The sequence below is a fragment of the Carya illinoinensis genome, chromosome 8, assembly GCF_018687715.1.
Source record: "Carya illinoinensis cultivar Pawnee chromosome 8, C.illinoinensisPawnee_v1, whole genome shotgun sequence".
In the NCBI taxonomy this organism is placed as follows: domain Eukaryota; kingdom Viridiplantae; phylum Streptophyta; class Magnoliopsida; order Fagales; family Juglandaceae; genus Carya; species Carya illinoinensis.
Genome location: NC_056759.1, coordinates 3,088,779 through 3,112,408, shown reverse-complemented (window position 1 = coordinate 3,112,408; position 23,630 = coordinate 3,088,779). Strand labels below are relative to the sequence as shown.

At 35.6% G+C, this 23,630-nt stretch overlaps 2 protein-coding genes across 8 annotated transcripts; one reads left to right on the top strand and one right to left on the bottom strand.

Moving 5' to 3' along the window:
- Positions 1–2,033: 2,033 nt before the first annotated feature.
- On the top strand, positions 2,034–3,866 carry LOC122317840 (probable WRKY transcription factor 11). Its single transcript, XM_043134881.1, has 3 exons — positions 2,034–2,866; positions 2,986–3,111; positions 3,243–3,866. Exons 1-3 carry the CDS (start codon positions 2,202–2,204, stop codon positions 3,400–3,402), a joined length of 951 nt encoding a protein of 316 aa, XP_042990815.1. The 5' UTR covers positions 2,034–2,201; the 3' UTR covers positions 3,403–3,866.
- An 8,973-nt stretch (positions 3,867–12,839) lies between these two features.
- On the bottom strand, positions 12,840–23,472 carry LOC122318951. Of its 7 annotated transcripts, XM_043136729.1 has the most exons (10): positions 23,272–23,415; positions 22,801–22,892; positions 22,623–22,696; positions 22,352–22,444; positions 22,138–22,205; positions 20,823–20,895; positions 14,409–14,548; positions 14,208–14,312; positions 13,537–13,636; positions 12,840–13,251 (listed from the first exon to the last, which is right to left on the bottom strand). In XM_043136729.1, exons 3-10 carry the CDS (start codon positions 22,647–22,649, stop codon positions 13,075–13,077), a joined length of 783 nt encoding a protein of 260 aa, XP_042992663.1. In that variant the 5' UTR covers positions 22,650–22,696; positions 22,801–22,892; positions 23,272–23,415; the 3' UTR covers positions 12,840–13,074. The 7 variants fall into 7 exon arrangements, with proteins under 7 accessions (XP_042992663.1, XP_042992660.1, XP_042992659.1 ...); XM_043136726.1 differs by lacking the exon at positions 22,801–22,892 and having other exon boundaries at positions 14,409–14,539; positions 23,272–23,472; XM_043136725.1 differs by lacking the exon at positions 22,801–22,892 and having other exon boundaries at positions 23,272–23,469.
- Between the last annotated feature and the right edge of the window lie 158 nt (positions 23,473–23,630).

Below are 23,630 nucleotides of genomic sequence, written 5' to 3'. Positions count from 1 at the left end.
TTAAATTTCAAAACAAGAATAATATTAAAAAAAATTACATTCAAATAATTGTTTGACTTTTTAATATTTTTTTTCAATTTTTTCTCACATTTTTTAAAATTTAATAAAACATCTTAACTTAAACTATATTACTATTATTGATAGATATACTCGATTATTTTAAATAAAATAATACTAAATACAAGCTTTTAAGTAGATAAGTCTTATGTGTGCCATTTGTTAAAAAAAAAATGGATTCCACTATAAAGAAGGATTTTTTTTTATACTTTTTCAATGTGGGCCCCACTTTTAATATTAGGTATATATAAATTTAAATGTACAAACTTTTTGCAAAAATGTGGGTCACATCAAGAAAAATAAATTTTTTTACATTTTTTCATGATAAAATCCATTTTATTTTATAAAAAACTTGTGCAAAACCTGTATATTTAAAATTTATATATATCATTTTTCTTTTTATAAAATTCTACAGAAAATTTATTTATTTAAAATTTATACAAATTATTTCTCTCTAAATATTCAAAGTTTCCTTAACGTTGAATGGGATGAGATTTAATTCAGTCCTGGGATTGATGAGACTCCACCTAGCCAAGGCCTCAATTTAGTGAAAAGCTATATAGGTAGGAAAATGCTTAGGCTACGGCTGGTACTCCCATTGAGGGCTATTGTTGACTTCTTTTTTTTAATTTTTTTTTTTAATAATTAAGAAAATATTTTTAAATAATATTATAAAAAAATTTTAAAAAAATTATATATAAAAAAAATCAAAAATAAAAATACATTATAATTAGCGGTAGTTCCCGCGGTAGTCGTAGTGCTACCCAGATAGATATGCTCGCAACCACGTAATGGGCCTGCCTTTGACCTAAGCCGCAGTGGTTCTCCCACTCGTTGAATTTCTAAAACCACGTGACGTGTGTGTGGGACTAAAATAAAGAAAAAGAACACACACTCGGGCGCATCGATTTTATGTTATTTGGTCAACTTCCATGTAGCCGTCGGATTGGATTGGTGGAGTCTCATCCAACTGTCAAGCTAATGGCTAAATCAAGTTGAGAAAACTATGTGAAGTCGGCCAACAGTTCACTGATATCTTCAAAGCAAAAGACATTATTTGACTGCGGACCCCACCATTAATTTAGATGGTTTCCCCTCCATTTCCTCGGGCTTTATCTTTTTATGTATAAATAATGATTGCAATTTGCAATGAAATTACCAAGAAATTACGTTCAAACGTAGATCAAACAATGTTCACGTTGATATAAATAAAAAAATAAATTTATTAAAAAGAGTGGTATTTGATTTGTCCCCTAAAAGCCAATAAAAGAGAACACATTCTAGTGGAAAATATTGTGCATATTGCTTTTGACTTATAAAATTGTAACCCCACTTGCCACTTTCTCTTATCAAAACCATAGAGATAGAATCTTATCTCAGAGTTGATGATTTAACTATGTACATTCAAGTACGACTTTTTCAATAAAAATATAAAATAAAAAAATAATTTTTATAATTTTAAAATATATAAATTTCACGTATTCTTTTTTAAAAAATAGATAAATCTATAAATAATATTATTTATTATCTTAATTTTTATAATCATTTTATTATTCCATAATTTGATATTAGATGATTAGAAACATATAATCTAATACCACATTATTAAATAATGAGAGGATGATAAAAAAATAGATGATAAATAAATTTTTTCTAGATGCGTAATTCACATAAAAATTAATTTTTTAATAATAATAAATATATTTTTTTAAATAAAATGCGTGAAATTCTATTACCATATTCCAACCTATTCTAAGAAAAAATCGCTGAATTTTCCTATTCTAAATTCCAACCGAATTAGTGAGTCAACTATAATAATAATTGATCATTGCATTTGCATTGCTTTACCTGTGGAAAATTCAAAAGCCAGCGCGTCACATCGCTGTTCCTTTACCTTTGGTTTTTCAAACCTTCATGGGACCCACCAACCACACCTCTTTTAGACCATTACAGCAACCTCCAACCAATTTCCAACCTTCCATCCATGGAATGACGCCGAAACCTCCTTGACTTTGCCACCCTCTCATCTCTTTTATAAGATACCTTCCCTCACGTCTCTCACCCTTCATCACACAAAGTCTACGCCTTTTTCTTCCTCTAAGCTCTTCGTTGTTTCTCTGCTTCTTTCTGGTTTTCTTGCTACTATGGCCATAGATCTGGTCGGCTTCTCCAAGATGGACGAGCATACTGCTATACAACATGCAGCATCGGCTGGGTTGAAGAGCATGGAGCAATTCATCTCCCTACTCTCCCATCCGGCTCCCCAAGGTCAATACCTCGGCCTCAACCACGACCACCCCGAGCTAGACTGTCGTGAAATTGCCGACTTTACCGTCTCCAAATTCAAGCAGGTTGTTTCCATTCTAAACCGGACCGGCCACGCCCGGTTCCGCCGCGGACCGTCTAATCCTCCTTCCTCTTCTTCCGGACCTGCGTACCCGGTCGAACGCCCCGAGATCCGGTCGCAACAATCTCGGACCTTCAAGCTCGATTTCGCAAAACCTAAAGCTACTACTTCCGAGTCACGATCGGAAGTGTCGGCGATTCAGTACTCAAAGGAGCGCTTCAGCATATCTCCACCCGTTTCCTCCACGACTTCTTCCTTTATGTCATCGATTACCGGAGATGGCAGCGTCTCCAATGGTAAACTAGGTACCTCGCTCCTCGTAGCTCCAACCACTACCTTCTCGGCCGGAAAACCGCCTCTCTCGTCATCTCACCGTAAAAGATGCAACGTGGATCATTCTCTCTGTGCCGGCGTGGTGGCAAAGATCTCTTTGTCCGGCCGTTGCCATTGCTCCAAAAGAAGGTCGGCATCGGATTATCCGCTCGATTACTTTTTCTATTTTGTTCACCGATACTTGCGATCTTGAATTTTCCAGCAATTTCTAAATTTTATGTTATGTTGCTTCTTTCTGTGTTTTTTAGGAAATCGCGAGTTAGGAAAACTATCAGGATACTGGCTACAAGCTCGAAGATCACCGATATAGAACCGGACGAGTACTCGTGGAGAAAGTACGGTCAAAAACCGATCAAGGGCTCACCTTATCCACGGTACCATTCTACTCCATATATATTTATATTCCTTCACCATAGATCTTTTGGACTATGTAAAAGTCAAAGACGAATCTCGTGGCACACGTGAAACTTCTAGTAATTTTCTGTTTTTTTCTCCGATTGTGCAGAGGGTATTACAAATGCAGTACCGTGAAAGGGTGCCCGGCGAGGAAGCACGTGGAGAGAGCGCAAGACGATCCGAAGACGCTGATCGTAACCTACGAAGGGGAGCACCGTCACCCACACACGCCGATTCCCTCTGCGAGTTTCGTGATTCAGTCGGCGTGAAACACACGTTGGGAGCCGGGATTGGTATCATCCTTAATCGGACGGCGGGGATTGAGCCGTGACGCCAGCCCGGCACCATCTGCTGTGACGGTAGTTTTGCCAGATGAAATTGGTTAAAAGAGTGAGGAGATGGGAGAGAGAGGAATTAATGAAGTCAACTATGCTGGGTGGTGGGCTCACGCTTGGGGGTTATTCCGTGTAAATTAGTCAAAAAAGAATGGTAGATCCGTAGATGAGACTGAGAGAGATAGGAGATTGGATTCTGTGGGTCGCAGCTGGAAAAAGCAAAACGCTGGTGGGGCCCACCCATAAGTGAGGTGAAGGGGGAATCCTTTCGGGACTAATTTTCCGAATTTCATGTATATTGATATATATATATATATATATTTTTTTTTTTAGTTGCAGAAAATGCTTATTACTTATTATTGTAAAATCTTACTTCATAAAAAAAATTTTTCTTGTCATCCTCATACTTTACACAACACATTTATTTTAATTTTTTTTATTTTTCTATAATAAATATGTAGTATGTAGATGATAAATAGAATAATTCAATTAGTTTAATAAGAATAAAATAAAATAAAAAATAAAAAAATAAAAAATAATATTTTAATATATAAAGTGTGTGGTGTGGGATGATGTGGAGCATTTCTCTACTCTATAATGTGTATATACTCCCATCGAAAAGCCCACCTTTCTTTTCTGCATTTAAATTTTAATATTTTTATTTTTTTAATAATTAAATATATGTCAAAAATACTTTAAAAAAAAAATCATTTGCATTGGTGTGCATATTTAGATGCACACTGAATGTGCATCTTAGTATTGTCCAACCAGAATAATAAGTAAAATACACCATTTACATTATTTAAATAATAAAATCTGATTTATAAATTTATAAATTTATCTTTTAAAATTAAATTATATCATATAAGTATTTCACTAAATATACTAAAACTTGTAATGACATTACTTATTTGTTTTGTTTTAACTAATTATTTATTTAAATAATTGACTTCTAAATCACTAAAAATATGAAATATTAATTAATAAAATTGAGTTTCAACTTTGATAATTATAAATTTCTTCGTAATTCAGTTGAAAAATACTTTGGTCATAAATAGATTCTAGAAAAGTAAATCTATAAATTTATAAATTAACGTAATTTGATGTATTGTATTAAATTATAAAATTATTTTTAATATAAAATAGATATAATTTATTATATAAAATTATGTCAATTTATAAATTTATTTTTATAAAATTTGGATATAGTAGTTATTCCACTAACAAAACTTACGAATGGCGCTTGAACACAACAACAAGTTGTCAAGTGTCAACGCATTCTATCGATATAAAAGGTAATAAAGAATACTAAAAACATATAAAATGAGATTAAATAATAGAATAAGTGGGCAAAAACATCTTAGTGCGTATGGGCTCGCACAAGGAAAGGTATTTTGGTCTTAGAGAGAGTAAAAGTTTGGGTTTATAATTATCTTCGGCTGGGTCCAACTTTACTTGCAGTAATGGGTCTTGACTTTGAGAATGAGTAGGTTAGAATAAAGTGGATATGGCATGGAGCTGGGAGGGATTAGGCTTTACTCTCTAGAGCTAATAGTATGAACATGTAGCTTGTTTACATGGAGAAGAAGAATTTATAAAGAATAATTTTATTTTTAAATCGGTGAGTAGAATATACTTAATAAAATTTTTATATAATATTATTTAATTTAAAAGATGAATTTAAAATTTTAAATATTATAAAAATTTGTATGCTAATTCGTAAGTATAAAATGAAGTCTTTCTATACTTACAAATTTGTTTATATATATATATATATATGAATTCGTGCAGGCCTGAGCCCCGCTTCGGCCCCTTTCCTTGGCAGCCGAAAACGTGGTCGGATGGGGTGGTAGGTGGCAGAGCCTTGCCATCCACCCCTATCCCCGAACCCTTGCCCCAAAGAATTATAAACCAAGAGCAATATTTATTTGAGAAAATTAGCAATTTAATCAAAAGAATTAGAGAGGGTGTAACACGGCAATATGAGTTTTCTCTTCTTGCAAGTGTTGATGGTAATTCTCCCATGTGCGCCACCCATAAAAACAAGTTCATCAATCCTCATTAGAAATTTAGAAAGATCATTAAAAAGTGGTAGGAAATTTGTCCTCCTCCTCCTAATCCTATTAGGCCTGTGGAGCCTGGTTTATTTTGTGGCAGCCTGTTTTGATGACCTGACTTGACAATGATTCGTTGCAACTTTTTGATGGAGTTTCAATAAGGATTTGGCTATGGAGTTAACCTAATTTGCGACTCGAGAAACTCCAAAAACAGAAAGTTTTTTCGACGTTCACGCAATAAGCCATTTGAGTGAAGTTTTAGCAGGAAATTTACTCGACACTTGCTTGAGCAAATATTAGAAAAAGAGTTTGCTCAAGTGAATAACACGATAATTGAAAAATTAAGATTTTCGCCGTGTAACCATATATATATGTTTGTTATGATGCACAATACCATGACCAGTTTTAAGCATTGTATTTTGCCCTAAAGTGTATTTTTTCATTTCTCAAGAGAATAAAATATTTTACAATTCCGTAGTATAATGACCCGGCCCAATAATTCTAAACTCAGAATATTGATAATTTTTATTGGGCCTAAATTTTATTTAATGGGCCATATCAGATAAGCACGTGAGCAATAAATTATTGAGATTGATTAAGAGTTTTAATTAGACTCAATAGCTAGGTTAAATCTAATTTCTTATTTATTGAACAAGTTAGACTCCTTTTAGATTTTAAAAATCGGTCATTAGAAATTTATTTTAATTTAAAATCATTACCGATTGAAGTTATCTACACAGTCTTAGTCACTATCAATCCTACATTGAATGAACTACTATATTGTGTTTTTAAATTCAAACTCTTTTCTTAGATAATCACGACTAAGTGTTTAACAGATTAGTGTCACTACATGTATTAATCAAGTTCAACTCAAACTCGCCGACGCTTTCTCCTAAATCTCTCTATAAATATCTCCATTCCATGTGTTATTTGAAAAAATAAAAAATAAAAGATAAATTTCCGTAAGTGCAGCGATCAAATCCAAGATACCCAGTCGAGTACCGTGTGTGTTCCGCATTCACCACGCCAATAGCTAACTGCCTCATTCCTCTAACAACATCTCTCACATTTTCTCTCTCTTTCTAGTTCATATAATTGGTTTCATTCCAGAAATATTGAATTAATGCTACGAGGTAAGTTGCTTGATCATAAATTAGGATTAACATTCGTTAACTAGTTATAGATATTATTATTAAAGTCAGTTCTTTGGAAGCCAATGTTTTTGTACCACGCATGTCATAATATTTGCATGCATGTCATTGATCATGTTTTATTTTGCATATTATAATTATATATGTATTATGCATCTCACGTTGCATAAAATATGTAAGCTTTTATAAGATAAAGTGTAAAATAAGCTCAGAATAGTTAACTAGATAACCATTGAGATGTATGATATCAATGCAGTTTTAGGGTAGATATGTAAGTCACAGACTCAAGCATGGTCTACCATAGCATGCCAAAACACTATCAGCAACTCCCCTTACAACTATGGGATGTGAGGCTGATGGACAAACTCATACACAGGGTTAAGTATATTAATCAATCAAATAAATTATATTAATCAGTAAATTAAGATAAATAAATCATGCATAACATAAGTATCAATATGATCAGTTATATTTTTAAGCTCATCATGAAATATTTTATGAAAACCTTATGTTAAGTAGGTTTACGTTATGATGAGTATCTATTTTAGTTTGTTTTTATGTTTTTAAACCACCCTATGTTATAATATTTATGAAGGTATAGCTGTAAGACGGGCTTAGTTTAGGGAAGTGTGACAGTGACCTAGATTATGTACATAAATTTTAAGTTATGATTAAGTTTATGGCACGGACTTTGAGAAATTTTAATAAATACTTATGCGCACTCTCTCTTATGATCTCAGTATTTTAATAAAAAGTTATTTTATTTTTAAGGAAATCTTTATACTTTGCGCTTTATTTAAAATAAAAGAAAATATTTTAAGACACGTTCAGTAGTAACTAGTATTTCGACTTTTCTGAAAATTTTTAAAATTGATTTTATTTTTAAATTTGGGGAGTGGGACGTTACAAATAGACAAAGACATCGTGTTATCAAACCATGTAAATTTTTATCTAAATTGATTGATTTCTTATTTTGTTATACTAATTTTCGATCGTTGTTTTTCACAACAAATCGATGATATGTCGACATCACAATTTGTTCTCCTAGTCCACAAAAATCGTCCATGCTGTGATGATTATATAAATATATATGTATATGTTAAATGCTGGATATAGTCGCCTGTAGCAAACGGCACACAAACGGCTGCTTATGTGGCAAAAATGTTATATGCACCGTTTTGACTTTACCACATGCATGATTTGATTCAGCCTTGTTTCCTTCTTTATCTTTAATATAATAAAACCATTGTCCTCATCTACTTAGCAACAAGAACATAATAAACTATCAAGAGTTCAGCAGCCAACCAACCTAAAAAAATTCATTATTTTTATATTGTTATTTTAATATTTCTTCATTTAAGGGCAGCAATGAGAACAATATCCTTATTTCCTCCATCAAGAAGAGCTTGTTTCAGATTATCAAACATTTGTGCAGGAGGCCGAATGCCCATGTCTAACATCCGGCATGAACTTTCTCTTCTTCGTTTTATCAAACAACTCTTGGGCTTTTTCTACATGTCTTGACTTGCTTAGAGTATCAATCAATCTATTATAGTCTGACAGTTCCAACTTCAATCCAAACTTCTCTATCTTCTGAAACCCTTCTATGGCTTCCTTAGCCTTCCTCACTCTTGCATATCTCTCTGCCATCAATGCAACTGTATCTTTACTCAATAACCCTTTACGTTTCATGTCACTCACCAAATCCCATATCAACTTGAATTGTTTGATCTTGCCCAGAGCCTCAACCAAAGCATTGTAGGTCTTTGTACTATACTTAAACCCCTTTTGCTTTTCAGCCTAGCGAAAGAAAGACAGTGCAAGAGCACTCACACTGCTCAGCTTCTTTAAAACTTTCACAACTAGCAGTGGCTATACTTGAGCTGTAATAGAACCGAGGGAGGCTTCGATAGAAGAACCAAGAGCTTTGCAATAGCATTCTACAAATTCATGGAATATAAGCAAGTAAAGAAAAGATCTTTACCCCCACGAAGAAGAAGACCCACACGAAAATCTTACGACTTCTTGAAGATGATCCACACAAAGATCTGTGACCAATGAAAATACCCGCACAGATCCACTTCAAGACTTGAAGCTCTCGGTACCGAGGACAAGCTCGAGTAGAAGACAACACCATGAAGTCGAACACAAGCTCGAGAAGAAGACGATGCCACGAACCTTATATGAGCACGAAGACCACATTGTAGACCAAAGAACCAACAAGAAGCTGAAATCCGTTGAAAGTTTTGTTTTGTTTTTGCCTCGTTTGTTTGTTTTTTTTTTTTAATAACAGCTGACGTGACACAGTCGACCCCATGGCGACTAAATAGGACGACTGCACATAGCAATTATATATATATGAAAAATATAGTTGCAAGCATAATTGTGCACTAATCTGTGTACCAATGTGATGTGATTGGTCAAAAAGTATATTTTATTAAAAACAATGTTAATTTAAATTTTAAGTATGAATAAATCAGTATTAGTACACAGATTAGTACGCGACTGTGCTTGTATGTAGCAAAACTCATATATATATACATGAGTTCTGTTATATAGTCATTTTTGTGTACTCTTTATATATTTTATTGATGTAATTGGCCACAATAGTTATTTATATAAAAAAATAATGTAGCCAATCACATGAGTAGAGTATACAAGAAATACACAAAAATAGTTGCACATATAATTTATATATATATTTGAATCACACAAAAATAATATTACAAATTAATATGATTTTATCTGATCTGTTAGATATATTTTATAATAAAAATAATTTTATAATTTGACGTACTACATTAAAGTACATCAGTTTATAAAATTGTTTTATATAATCTCTAAAATATTTACTTATATATATATATATATATTTATATATATATAACACTCTACCCCATCAACGCAATAATGGGATTCACACAGTACTGATCCTCTTTTATTCGATCCCACGTAAACTTTGCTGGGGAATCAGTTCGCTAGAATTTCTCCATTTAACACTCTGAACGTACTGTCCAAACGCAATAATGGGTTTCACACATTCCCTTATTCCTACGTTAATTTTGCCGGTAGATTCGAATTGTGGTGCTGGAGTCTGGAGATAAGGATCACGGGGTGTTTACCCATAATAATTTGTTCCAGCTTGTCCCAGTATTTATATGCACGCAAGCAAAACCAGCTAGCTCAAGAGAAAAAGGAGATCGATGATCGATCGGAGCCGGCTAGCTAGCTAGCTACGGATGTTAAACTAGCGCTGTAATTGTACCCTTTGACCTAAATAAACTAATAATGATGAATAATCATGATACAATTCTTACCTTGCTAAAAGTTTTTTTGTTTTTCATAAAATAAAAAAGGGAATGTGCAAGAACAAGAACATGAGACAAAGTAGTATTAACAACGTATATGAACGCCAGGTTGACTAAAAACAAATGATCTGCATGCAAATGGTAATGATCGAGGAAGAGACAAGGATGGAGGCGCATCCGAAAGTCCCAAAATCCCAACCGGGGAAGCGTTTCGTTGCTGGAGGCCACATTAATAGGAGAGGATCAGCTACCATCTGTGATCTTCTTGTCATTTACTTAACCCCTGCGTTGCTTCCTTTTTTAACATCGATCTAACATTCAGTACTTCCACGCCGCACACGCAATTTACCTTTTATTTTTTCTTATGTCTTCTTCTTGGCTCCGTGCCAACCATCTTGGGTATTCGTGTCTTCATCATTCCTGTCTGTACCTCCCCCACCTTCACCCTTACGCGTTCTCTCTCTCTCTCTCTCTCTCTCTCTCTCTCTCTCTCTCTCTCTCTCTCTCTCTCTCTCATCATTTACCTCTCAATTGCCTCAGCATATCTTCTATATATCTCATTCTCTCTCAAAATACCCTGGCTACACTTACTTTGCTATTAAGTCCTTGCCACCTGAGAAAACTCTCTCCGAATTGTAGTACTTCCTCTACCGGCAAATGGGTTTCGAAACTTTAGAAGAAATCCGGCCTGTTACGCCGATACGAACAATTTCAATAACTCGAAGCTTCAACCATGCTATGGAATTGTTCAGCCCGGATGAAAGAAAATATCAGCTCTTATATGATGAAGAGTGTCACACACCCAAGATTTCAGATCAGGCCTTGAAGTCTCCCTTGGTATGCCCACCGGCTCCCAAGAAGCCTCGGACGGCAAAGAGAAAGCTGAGGCCGCCTCCAAAAAGGTTTTTAGAAGTTCCCCAAGATCTTGCTTCGGTGTTTATGGTACTCAACAAGCCTTCCAAGAAGATCAGAGCCAGTTAAAAGGCAGTGCTCCTGTACGTGGTATATGTAGTTGTTACCATAATTCCGTATTCGATCTATTTGTAGCTAGCTAAGCTTTTAAGGACAGAATAAGGAGTACTGTAAATGCATGGAAATTGGTAAATAAATTAGATGAAGTTACCATCGTTATCTATATTTGTTTTTAATTGTAAAGCTTCGGATCCTCTGAAAGTTCTTCCATTTTCTTTTAGATCCTCGCTGGTTGGGCTTGGTACGTAGAAAGATTTTTCCTGCTCCATTTCTTTGAAACCTAACAATACATGATATGAAGCTCAATATTGATGTGGGATTTCCAGACAATCGAAGCGCAAGATTTAGAGTGTCTTTTTGCATCTGATCCTTCTCTCCCTTCTCTTTTCTATATATAGGTTCAACCTTTTAAACTTCTAACGATTCTTTCATGCGAACGTTCCATTTATTTTCTTTGATCTTCTGCTCCTCTTGGAGAAGCGGTACACTGAGAGAGAGATTCTGGAAACGACCGAACTTCTGGCTAGAGGCTACTAGTTCAGAGATGATGAACCAATCGATCAATATGTCAGCAATATTTCGGTTATGAGTTTCGGACATATATATAGGCCTGATCCTTGTATGGAGCTGTACGTAGTAGTTATATATAGGTGGGGGGACCTGGGGATCGATGCTAATTCGTCCATGGCCTACACTCTTGACATTCAACATCTTGTCAGCTTTGGTCATCGATCAAGTACCGGCCGGTGCCTATACTAATAGTACCCAGAAAATTTAACTGTAGTAATACGCAAGGAAATCACATTTCTTTGCTTTGTTAGATGTAGTAATGCCACTCATTTACACACCAAATGTATATGATCAGTATATATATATATAGTAACTTGCAGGTCTGGATCGAAGCTTTTTCTAAAAATTTCTGAATTTTTTAAAAATACTTGGAGATAATTTTCTGAAGCAGTCTGTATAAACGTTTGAATTAGGAAAGCTTTCTGTTTTATTAGAGTTCGTATGGTGGTGATATCCACTGAAGTGATCTTTCGGAGAGGGAAAAATATAGTTGCAAGCATAATTGTGTACTAATCTGTGCATCAATATGATGTGATTAGTCAAAAAGTAGATTTTATTAAAAACAGTGTTAATTTAAATCTTAAGTATGAATAAATCAGTATTAGTACACATATTAGTACACAACTGTACTTGTATGTAGCAAAACTCTAAAAAAAATTCCATTCAAATTGATTATATGAAAATTAATTTAGAGAGATTATTTTTTTTATTGTGTAAAAAATGTTTAGTTTGATTAACAATTTTTTTTTTCTTTTTGCGAAAAAAAAAATACGAAAGAAAAAAAAGGAGAGAAAAATGAATCCGCAACATTCGTGACAGAGAATGCTTAAATACGCGAGAAGGCCAATTTCTGTCCTATCGTCCGCATTTAGCAATTCTTTAGAAAATAGGATGATTTTTATCTCTAATATAATATAAAATATTAACGCTATGTAGTCACAAAGTGCGTAAATACTATACAGACATTTTGAAAAAGAACTACAGTTAAAAATTCAATTTTGCTATATACAAATAAAATCGCATATTAATTTGTGTAGTAATATTAATTCCTTCATATTTAAAATTTAAATTAACATTATTTTTAATAAAATCTATTTTTTAACCAATCACTTTAGATTAATACATATATTAATGCGTAATTATACTTGCAACTAAATTTTTTTAAAAAAAATTAGTTTATTTTTATATAAATTTTATATTTATTCACTTTTTTGTAAATAATTACTTGGTGTTCGTGCACTTCCGATGCAACAATCATTTCTCTTTTACCTGTGTTGCCAAGAGAACAAACTGAAGTAAATTCTGCAGGGGAGTTCAGAGAAAAGAAAATGAATCTTTTGAAATGCCACGGCGGAAAATAACACAGGAGTGCTGGATTTCGAAGTCGGTGACCATTCATCACACTATTGTATCTGCAAGAGCTGAACGCTCTATCTTGGCACACATTTGTGCAGTCTTGAGCATACAAATTGGTTTGGAATATTAGTCTCAAAGATAGTAGAGCAAGCCTCCAGGATCAAGATTCATATAGCCGACTCGACTAGTACTTCAGGTGACGCGAATTAGAAGTACCACCATAATAAAAATGCATGTCATCACAAAGATCAGAAGCCATGTGAAGCATGTAGTCTTAGAAGTCAGAGAGTATATCTCCATTGCCCGTGCATTAGCACGACCAGTGCTTGCCAAGCTATGCTCAACAGCCTTCTCTGTAGAATCAAGTATCTGCACTCAACCATAATCAACTTATGAGATTGCTTGATCCTCAGTCTAACACCAGAACATGAAAAGGAAGAAAGTAAAAGCTCTTTGCCAATACTAAAAACCAATCATTACAGTTCCAAGTTATTGGTTAGATTCCATCCCCACACCCTCCAAGTTATGTAGGGTCAGATTCTTTTAGAATTCTTTTGCTACAATTAATATACTTATGAAACTACCCATCTCATGTGTTTCAACTATAAAGAATCAAAGTGATGCAAGACCTCTCCATAAATCGTGGGTACTTACTTTTTCAGTGTTTTCCACCGACCGGCTTATCATTAGACTACTCTCCTTGAGTTGTTGTGCCAGTCCAACCATTTCATCAGTTAAGTCCTCTTGAAGCTTTCTGTGGCAAGATAGAAAAGGTAACAAAGATTTAAAGCAGCACAATGTGCGGAGAAGTTATTACTGACGACAGATCTTCTTTGAGTCTTAGACGCATAATCCCTGTGTTTACAGTCGTTTTAGGAAAGCTGAACAAAAAAAGCATAATTTTCAGTCCGGGAATAATAGATTGCCGGGAGCTATTGTAAATTGGAGACAAGATCCATTAGCTTAATGACGTTCACACTTACACCACTCACTAGGCACAAAAGGGCAAGCCACCTCACTAGTGTCTCGCTGAAGCACTTAGGTGAACTCAGAGTTCCTTAGACATTACTGATTTAAACAATGATGTAAGCACATTGCTTTTATGGACAGTGCTCTGGAAATACTCCACCACATAATGGCTTTTTATGTTTGGAAATATACGAAATTTTGTAACAAAAGAAATTTACAAGGTTTCTTTTTTTTTTTTTTTTTTTTTTTAAGGTAACCAAGAAGTTCTATTACCAAGGTAATAGGCATAGCCTTGCATAGGATGTATACAAGAGCCTAACGAGGATTTACAACCAAAAGAAATTTTAAAAGCTTACCCGTGCTTTTTTATATGTGCTTGTGCGGCAGCATCCAGTTTGACAGGCACTGATGAATGATCCTCAGCATTGTCATGAACTCTATCTTCAGAATTAGATCCAGGCCTGGTCAATGATCCAAACTGTCCAAAGATTAACATCATAACATAGAAAAGAGCCAAGAAGCTAATCAAATCATGTTGATTCAAAATTTCCAACTACCACGGATTCACATACACAGATCTTTTTCTTAGTCCAGGAGTAGGGAGAAGATGATTTTCTACTCCTGTTCTAGAAGGGCTCTCATGTGTGCTTGTCTTTGCAAAGGGCTCCTCAGATACTTGCATATCAGACTGCGCAGCCTGCAAAAGTGTAGTCAAGCAGAACAACATTTGGAAGGGATACAACTATATCAGAGAGAGACAGAAGTCAATAACCTCCATGCATAGTCACACCAAATTATACCAATCAGAGCCACCATTTCAATCCAGTGAAAGAAATGAATAGCAGCAAACACAATAATGTTGTGCCTCTGGCCTGTTCAAAATCACACAAGACGATATTTAAGTGGTTCAACAAATTGCCTACGTCCATTGAAGCCTCTTTTGCTAAGTTTGTACAAAATTACAACACTCAACAAATTTCTCTCATGTCCTATCTTTCTCTCTGTTTTTCCCCACATAGATTTACATAACTGAGCTCTCCTTTTATAGGAGAAGGCATCTACAATTGCTGACTAAAGGAAATTCGGTGCAGTAAATTGCTGTAGAAGACTTGGGTTGCACCTAATACAATAAATAACAGACGGTGCTGAGCAGACTAAGTGGACCGGTTTCACACATAGGGTGGTTTTCAACAATCACCCCCTCCACCCAAGTGTGCCATACCAGGTTGCTTACAAACTGATTCATTTTTCAAATAAATGCACCTTATTCTTTGACATGAGAGACTTCCGCTATCGAATGCGCTCCAATGCATCTGAGGGTGCTCAGCAGTGTACAATATTGATCAAGTCCAAACAGTGTTGGAACTTGATCTCTGTGACGACTTTCGTCAACATATCTGTTGGATTATCTTTAGTGCCAATCTTCTGAAGTTTGATGTCCTCTTCTTCTAATATTTCACGTACAAAGTGAAATCGGACATCTATGTGTTTTGTTCGATAGTGATATTCTTTATTCTTGGCCAAATGAATTGCACTTTGACTGTCACAGTAAACGGTAACCTCTTGCTACTTAAAGCCCAAATCTGTTACCAATCCCTGTAACCAAATGGCTTCTTTCACGGCTTCTGTTACAGCCATGTATTCAGCCTCAGTAGATGATAGTGCAATTGTCGACTGCAAAGTTGATCGCCAACTAACTGGTCCTCCTGCCATAGTGAACACATATCTAGTTGTTGATCGGTGTTTGTCAAGATTATCTGCATAGTCTGAGTCAACATATCTAGTTACTAGACTATCTTCACTCTTCTTGAACATCAAACCAATATCTACTATCCCTAAAATATACCGTAAGATCCATTTAGCTGCATGTCAATGAGCCTTTCCAGGATTATGCATATAGCGACTAATTAAGCTAACGGCCTGGGAGATATCAAGTAGTTTACATACCATTGCACACATTAAACTTCCAACAATACTTGCATATGGAAAATTCCTCATGTAGTCCCGCTCTTCATCATCTTTAGGAGACTGCAATGCACTGAAGTTGAAATATGGAGTCATAGGAGTACTCACTGGCTTCGTCTTCGAGTTGATGTTGAAGCGTTGCAGTATTCTCTTTAGATACTGCTTCTGAGTAAGGTGAACTGTACCTTTCACCTTATCTCTGCTGATCTCTATCCCCAATATTCTTCGTACTTCTCCCAGATCTTTCATTTCAAACTCATGACTTAACTGAGTTTTTAAACGATTTATCTCCCCCTTGCTTTTACATGCAATTAACATATCATCTACATATAGAAACAAATAAATGCAAGATCCATTTGCAAGTTTTCTGAAATACACATAGTGATCGTATTGGCAACGAGTGTATTTCAGATACATCATAAAGCGGTCAAACTGCTTATACCATTGCCGAGGTGACTGCTTCAAGCCATAGAGAGACTTCTTCAGACTGCAGACCGAATTTTCTTTTCCAACTTCTTTAAAACCTTCTGGTTGAGACAGATAAATCTCATTTTCAAGATCACCATATAAGAAAGTTGTCTTTACATCAAGCTGTGCTAACTCAAGATCATATTGTGCAACCAAAGCTAGCAATATCCGAATGGATGAATGCTTCACAACAGGAGAGAATACTTCACTGTAGTCAATTCCCTTTGTCTAAGCGCAACCTTGGCTACCAACCTAGTTTTGTATCGCACTCCATTTTTAGCAGCTTGATTATCTTTCTGATTAAAGATCCACTTATAGTCAATTGTCTTCCTTCCTTTTGGAAGCGGCACAAGTTCCCAAATCTGGTTCTGGCGAAGAGAATGCATCTCTTCATTCATCGCCTTTGTCCATTCAACTTGTTCACTGGACTGTATGGCTTTTCTGTAAGTGGTTGGGATCTCACCCCCTTCAGCTGGTAAGGCATATGTCACATAGTCTGCAAAACTTGTCGATACACGTTTCTCTCATCTCGGTCTATTGGTTGCTATTGATTCGGGTTGACATGAAGGTACTGTGACTGGACTATCAACCTTATCTTGTCCATGCTTTCCGAATTCTTTCAAGTAATAAACTTCACATTTTTCGAATCATCTGATGTTTCGCCATCATTGTTGCCTTTATTGGAATCTTTATGTTTATGTGACTTAAACATCTCAGATTTGTTGAATGTAAGATCTCTACTGATGATTACCTTTTTAGACTCTATGCATCAGAGTCTATACCCTTTTACACCAGTACTAAAGCCTAAGAATTTTGCTTTCTTGGTTCTAAAGTCAAGTTTACTTTCTTTAACATGATAGTAAGCAGGATATTCGAAAACGTGCAAAGAGTCATAATCAGTAGCATGTGTACCTTTCCACATTTCAGTAGGTGTCTTCCCGTCATTGGCAGCTACGGGTAGTCGATTGATGAGGTGGTAGACATATGTCACAGCTTCAGCCCAAAATTGTTTACTGAATCCAGCATCCAGCAACATACATCGCACTTTCTCTAGTAAAGTACGATTCATCCGTTCTACCACACCGTTCTGCTGCAGTGTACCTCGTACCGTGAAGTGTCTAACAATTCATTCTCTCCGGCATACTTCCATGAAGTAGTCTGAAATGTACTCACCTTCATTATCAGATATGAGCTGCTTGATCTTTCTGCCGGTCTGAGTCTCAATCATTTTCTTCCAATCAAGGAAGATTTTCAGCACTTCATCTTTATTCTTCATCGTATACACCCACACATGACGAGAATAATTATCTACAAAAGTTACAAACCAATGTTTACCTCCCAAAGATGCATTTTGGGTAAGTCCCCAAATATCGGAGTGTACATAGTCAAGTATCTCCTGTGTATTATGTACAGCAGTTCCAAACTTGATCCGCCTCTGCTTCCCCAATACATAGTGCTTACCGAAAGACAGTTTGCCAGTCTTGACACCTTTGAGTAAGCTTTGCAAACACTCTACACTAGTGTTTGCAAAGCTTTTTCTTTAGCGTGTCCCATACGCATATGCTAAAGACTGGTGGTGTCGGTATCAATCTCATCTAGCTTCTCACAGCATGTGGAAGCTCTTCCATCAACAATATTTCCTTGTAAGAAGTACAAATTTCCTCGTCTCAAACCCTTCATAGCCACCTGATCTCCAATTACTACTTTGAGAGTTCTGTCTTCAATGGTGATTCTGAATCCCTTTGAATCCAGAGATCCAAGTGAGATGAGATTTTTCGGCAAGTCCGGAACGTACCGAAGTTCTGTCAGAGTCTTGACGCTGCTATCGTGTACCTTTAACCGAATGCTACCTATTCATTGAGTCTTACAAGCACTATCATTACCCATAAGTACTGTTCCACTCTCAATCTTTGTGAATTCAGTAAACCAGTCCCGATTGGGACACGTGATAGGTATATCTGAAATCTATAATCCATTCATCGGAATGACAAATGAATGATGAACTTGTCAAGGAAAAATCTGAATTGTCATCTCTGTCCACGACATTGGCTGTGGTGGGTTAATTCTGCTGTTGTCCCTTCAGTTTGGGACAATCTTTCTTCCACTGTCCTTTGTTGTGGCAAAAGGAACACTCGTCTCTAGCGAGTTTTTTGCCGACTAATGAATCACGTGATGTGACCCAGATTTTCGATTGAAAACCTTTCTTCTTTCCAGGATACCTTGACTGTGGTCTCCCTCTTGCTGTTAACGCTTCACTTGATATATCTAGTTGTACCTGCTTATCCTTTTTGCGGTACTCATTGTTAATTAAAGAACTGAATATATCGTCAAAAATAATCTTCTCCTTCCCATACAGTAGAGCAGTAATTAAATGCTCATATGTATCAGGTAAGAAATTTAACAAAAGTAAAGCTTTATCTTCATCTTGGATTTCAACATCCAAATTTAATAAATCATTAAGAATTTTATTATAACTATTCAGATGTTTAGACATAGAAATACTTTCACGAAATTGAAATCTAAAGAGCTTTTTCTTCAAGTGCAAACGACTCTCAATGCTCTTCTTCATGAACTTATCCTCCAATTTCTGCTAAAATTCTCTAGCATTTGTCTCTCTCATGACAAAATACTTCTATTCTTTGATAAGGCATAACCGGATTGTACTACAAGCTTGGGTATTAATCTTCCTCCAATCATTTTTAGTTATATCATCTAGTCTTTTTTTCAACGCAATATCCAACTCATGTTGGATCAAAACGTCCATAACCTCACACTGCCACATGCCGAACTTGCTGGTTCCATCGAATTTCTCAACTTCAAACTTGGCATTTGACACTTTGTACCGACGCCCAAAGCTACTGGCGTTTCCCGAATTGCTATCTCTTCCAGATCATTTCATTTGAGTTTAGAAAATTTAGACAAAAAATTTCAAAATTCTAACCGTGTGGATGAGTCCGGAATGATCCAAATAGTTGGAAAGCACTATTTGATCGTTGAAATCGGATTCCAAATAGCTTAGATCAAGCTCAAAATGGATTTAGAAAAACACCAGTCTTGATCGTCTAGCGCGTGAGATACACGCGCTATAGTAGCATCTGGTGGGCATGTGGAGTACACGCGCTGCTGCTGCTGGCGCATGGGAGAGTGACCTACACACGCTGAGGGCCTCTAGGGGGCATGGGGGCGCATGGGGTGCGTGTGAGTCACGCGTCTTCAACCTCTGGGCGCGTGGAGGCAAGTGGATGTGAGTGGGGGCACGTGGAACGTAATTTTCAGTCGTCTTCAACCTCAGATGCGCGTGGACGCGTGGGTTCAAGCCTCGATCTTATACCGGCGCGTGTGGGCTCCTCCGACCTTCATTTTTGATTCCGTTTGCGGCAACGAATTCGTTTTAACGCGAGGAATACCCTGGAGTTATCAAAAGTTGATTTGGATCAACTTGATTTATGGACAGTGCAAACCAAAGATCTAATACCAATTGTTAAGCCTCTGACCTGTCCAAAATCACACAAGACGATATTTAAGTAGTTCAGCAAATTGCTTACGTCTATTGGAGGCTCTTTTACTGAGTTTGTACAAGCTAAGTGTGAAACCAGTCCACTTAGTCTGCTCAGCACTGTTTGTTATTTGTTGTATTAGGCGTAACCCAAGTCTTCTGCAGCAATTTATGGCCATAAATTGCTGCACAAGGAAATTCGGTGCAGTAATTGTAAGTGCCCTCTCCTATAAAAGGAGAGCTCAGTTATGTAAATCTGTGTGGAGAAAAACAGAGAGAAAGAGAGGACGTGAGAGAAATTTGTTGAGTGTTGTAATCTTGTACAAACTCAGTAAAAGAGGCTCTAGTGGACATAGGCAATTTGCTAAACCACTTAAATATCGTCTTGTGTAATTTTGGACAGGCCAAAGGCACAACAAATAAAGTACTTGGTCTAGGGCCCACTAGGTTCATATGAATTTCAATCTTAAAGCTTCTATTACCATATAAACTCCAACCAAAATGTTTGGAATGCCCTATTCATTAACATTTTAATTCATGGCAACTTATTCTAGCAAAAAGAAGTAATGGATTCTCTGGCTACTCAATGCCCGTCCAATTTAGTATTGAGACTTTCCTTACACTACTTTCCTAACACTACTTACCAAAAAAAATCTTCCGAAATATTGATTCAACCAAAACGACTATTACTTTCATCACTACAAATCCCTCACGCAGGTTTTGCTCACCAAAGTAGTTCCGGTTTTCCTCCCTGATTTAATGATATCACCACACAAGGTATTTTAGGTGTCGTTAGTCTTTAGCTATTGCAGCAAAACAACAAAAATATAAGCAATTTGCTTTCTATTATTAGTCATAGAACTCTCAGATTTACGAACTCAATTGTTAACCAAATTTAGTCTTAAGTCATAAGGAAGGTTTCATTTGAACTTACAACAAATAAATTATTATTTGTTTTTCGGAAAAAGTAAAAACAGTAGCCTCTTTAATATTAAGTACCTATGGAAACTTTATGTTGGCTTGCTAATTAATACACACGCACCAATGGGGCTGTTAATTTGGAAGCAATCACTTCGATCTTCTCTGAATACTCATTCACCTTGGCCTTTGAAACCCTGTGCAAACAGCACAGATACAACACCTGAATCAGCCATTTGAAAAAACCAAGAGTGAAGATAAATATCATTTTAAAGTCAGTCAATTATGAAACAATTTTTGCCAAATGCCAGTGTTTGCCTTGGATCTAGGAAAACTAACAATGAAGACTCAACTAACTATTAATTAGCATTTTCTATTAAATAAATCTTTGTAGTAAGCATCTTTCCAAAGCAAGTACAGTCAAAAAATTTATCATTGCAAGTCTAAAGAGCAACCATAGGCATAAACTCCATTTAAGATTTGGAAAAGTAGAGAGAGAGAGAGATAATCTTTCAGCTATGATTCATTATATATGTTATTGTGCAGGAAAAGTGATTAGAAAACAATGTTCAAATCTCTTCCAAACTTCAAAATCCTTAAGGAAACATAACAGATCACAAGTTAAAAGCTAGTATAGTTCTCAAAAACTAAGGATTGGGCAAACCGTATGTTATCTTCACATTCCAAGAACCATGATCCTCAGTAGTCTTGTCTATGACCCATGACACTTTTAGATATTCCATGCAAGTCACTGACACAGTACTCCAAAGTAAAAAAGATCTAATGCACAAAATTGACTCGTTGGATGGGACAGTAAGGATCTACATATATATATATATTTTTTTCCATTGGACAAGTCCAGACCAAAATCTGTCCATTTCAAGGCAAATTTCAGGCAATACATATCTCACATCTCCCAATAAGAGAAAGAAAACATGATTCTAGAGTAGTTCATTCCAAAACAAACATTTTAGTTTTGTAACCTAGTCTAAGCATCAAGGTAGTCAAGGCCCTCAAGGCAGTTGAAACCCTAGATCACATGCAGTAATACTTCATGCTAAAAAGGTACTCACCCAGGTGAAACTGGAGACCTGTATGGTATTGGTTGACAGCATCTAATGATATATCATAAATTATATTAGCATATTTTGAAGTCATTAAATTTATTCCACACCAAATAGAAAATCTATTCTCTAATGGTCTAGGGTAAGAATGGAGTATAAACACATACTAAGAAAGAAAAATCATGTAGACAGGCGTATCTTTCAAAGGACTTAGACATTTTGATCGACTTTAACCAAACTCAAGAGTTAGCTAGTGAAATAGGCAGAAATCATAGAGACACTATAAATGAATAGTTATACTAGTAAAGCAAAACCAGGAAGCAACTAAGAGCAGAATCAAAGAAAAAAAAGAGGGAAATAAATGAGTATACTGACCTAGGTAAGCCTTCAGGAGTAGTCTCTTCAGCTACTTGTTCCAATTGTTCTCGTAATGTTGCAACATACTGCAAATTCACATGATTCATATGATCATAAAAGGCATTTCACTAAAATCAGAACACCTAGATATAAAATCAAGAAAAAAAGTTTAAGAGCCCAAAGAAAAAGAAATAGCCAAATTAAATATCACTTCAGAGAACTTTAGACATACATGTACAAGTTTTGCCAGGTTTTGTTGATGAGGTGCAGCTGCAAGCAACCTCCTCAAGTTCACTTCTGTTTTACTGATTCCCATCACAAAATCCTAGAGCGTTGAACAAACATGGAAGCATTTAAGTAGATAGATGAGTATGGATATTCAACAATAAATGAAACTCAAATCGCAAAATTGTTTAGCAATTCAAGTGACCACAACTTCATGTTTTTGAAATGATAAAAATTCCCACTTTACCAGTAAGACAGAAGACAAACCCAAAACTAACCAAGCAATGTAGCGACCATACGTCCATTACGATCTGATAACTAGAGCATAATATCAAAAGAATCTGAATACTCTCTGTAAGAGTAAGAGAAAATCAAGATTTCAATTGCTGGAAATAAAACCTCTGTGAGGCGCTGTCTCAAACATGTAACAGGTCTCCGAAAAAGAAGAAAGCATACAATTTCGATTTGTTTTATGAATTGATGTTGTCTCTTTTGCCACAAATGCAATGTCCAAGATGGTAGATTTACTCGCAAAGTTGTCTCTTTTGCTACAAATGCACGATCCAAAATGGCGGATTTACTCGCAAAATCATATGCAGAAATTATATATAAAAAACAGCGTAACTTCAAAGATCGTCAATTTTTCCTTCTTTCTTTTTCAAATGAAAAGAAGTTGGTTTCCACCTTCACATAAATGTGGGAATTAATAGGAAGCACTGGATTTTCGTCGTATGAAAAGCATGCCAATGAAACATTTCTTAATAAATTCCCGAGGTTTCTGTCTAACAAAATAAACTGACTACAATCGTGTGTACATTTTCAAACCATAAGCAATTGAATTGGGTTGCCAAAACCTCACAGAAATGAAATCCAAGAATCTAGACTTCCAGCAACTCAAAAACATTCCTTTAAAAAAAAAAAACTCACCTGACAAAGATTCAGAATTCGATATAGAGAGCGAAAACAATGGTCTCGGTGCAAATTCGCTGTCAATTCCACTGAGAGAAAGAGCGCCACGATGCATTAATTTGGAACCAGATTCAGTTCGGCTTTATAGTTTATACCGATTCTTTCTTCTCACACATTATTCTCACCGTCATCGTCGTCGGCATTATTATTATTTATAAATAAAGTTTAACAGAATTAATTTTAGAGAAATGTTTGAAAGAAAATTATGATGTTAATTTATAAATTTATTTTTTTAAAATTTTTATTATAAAATTAAAAGAAAAACTTCGTAATATTTTAATAGAAAAATTTTATACATAAGTCCTAACATTACATAT

What these genes read in the sequence shown, in the direction of transcription:
- LOC122317840 (XM_043134881.1), top strand. Translation starts at nt 2,202, where the DNA reads ATGGCCATAGATCTGGTCGGCTTCTCCAAGATGGACGAGCATACTGCT. An exon ending in TGCCATTGCTCCAAAAGAAG is followed by an intron (nt 2,867 to 2,985) that starts GTCGGCATCGGA and finishes TGTGTTTTTTAG; the next exon opens with GAAATCGCGAGTTAGGAAAA. An exon ending in AAGGGCTCACCTTATCCACG is followed by an intron (nt 3,112 to 3,242) that starts GTACCATTCTAC and finishes CCGATTGTGCAG; the next exon opens with AGGGTATTACAAATGCAGTA.
- LOC122318951 (XM_043136725.1), bottom strand. Translation starts at nt 23,368, where the DNA reads ATGCATCGTGGCGCTCTTTCTCTCAGTGGAATTGACAGCGAATTTGCA. An exon ending in TATGGTCGCTACATTGCTTG is followed by an intron (nt 22,445 to 22,622) that starts GTTAGTTTTGGG and finishes TCAACGCTCTAG; the next exon opens with GATTTTGTGATGGGAATCAG. An exon ending in CCAAATTAACAGCCCCATTG is followed by an intron (nt 14,549 to 20,822) that starts GTGCGTGTGTAT and finishes ACACTTTTGCAG; the next exon opens with GCTGCGCAGTCTGATATGCA.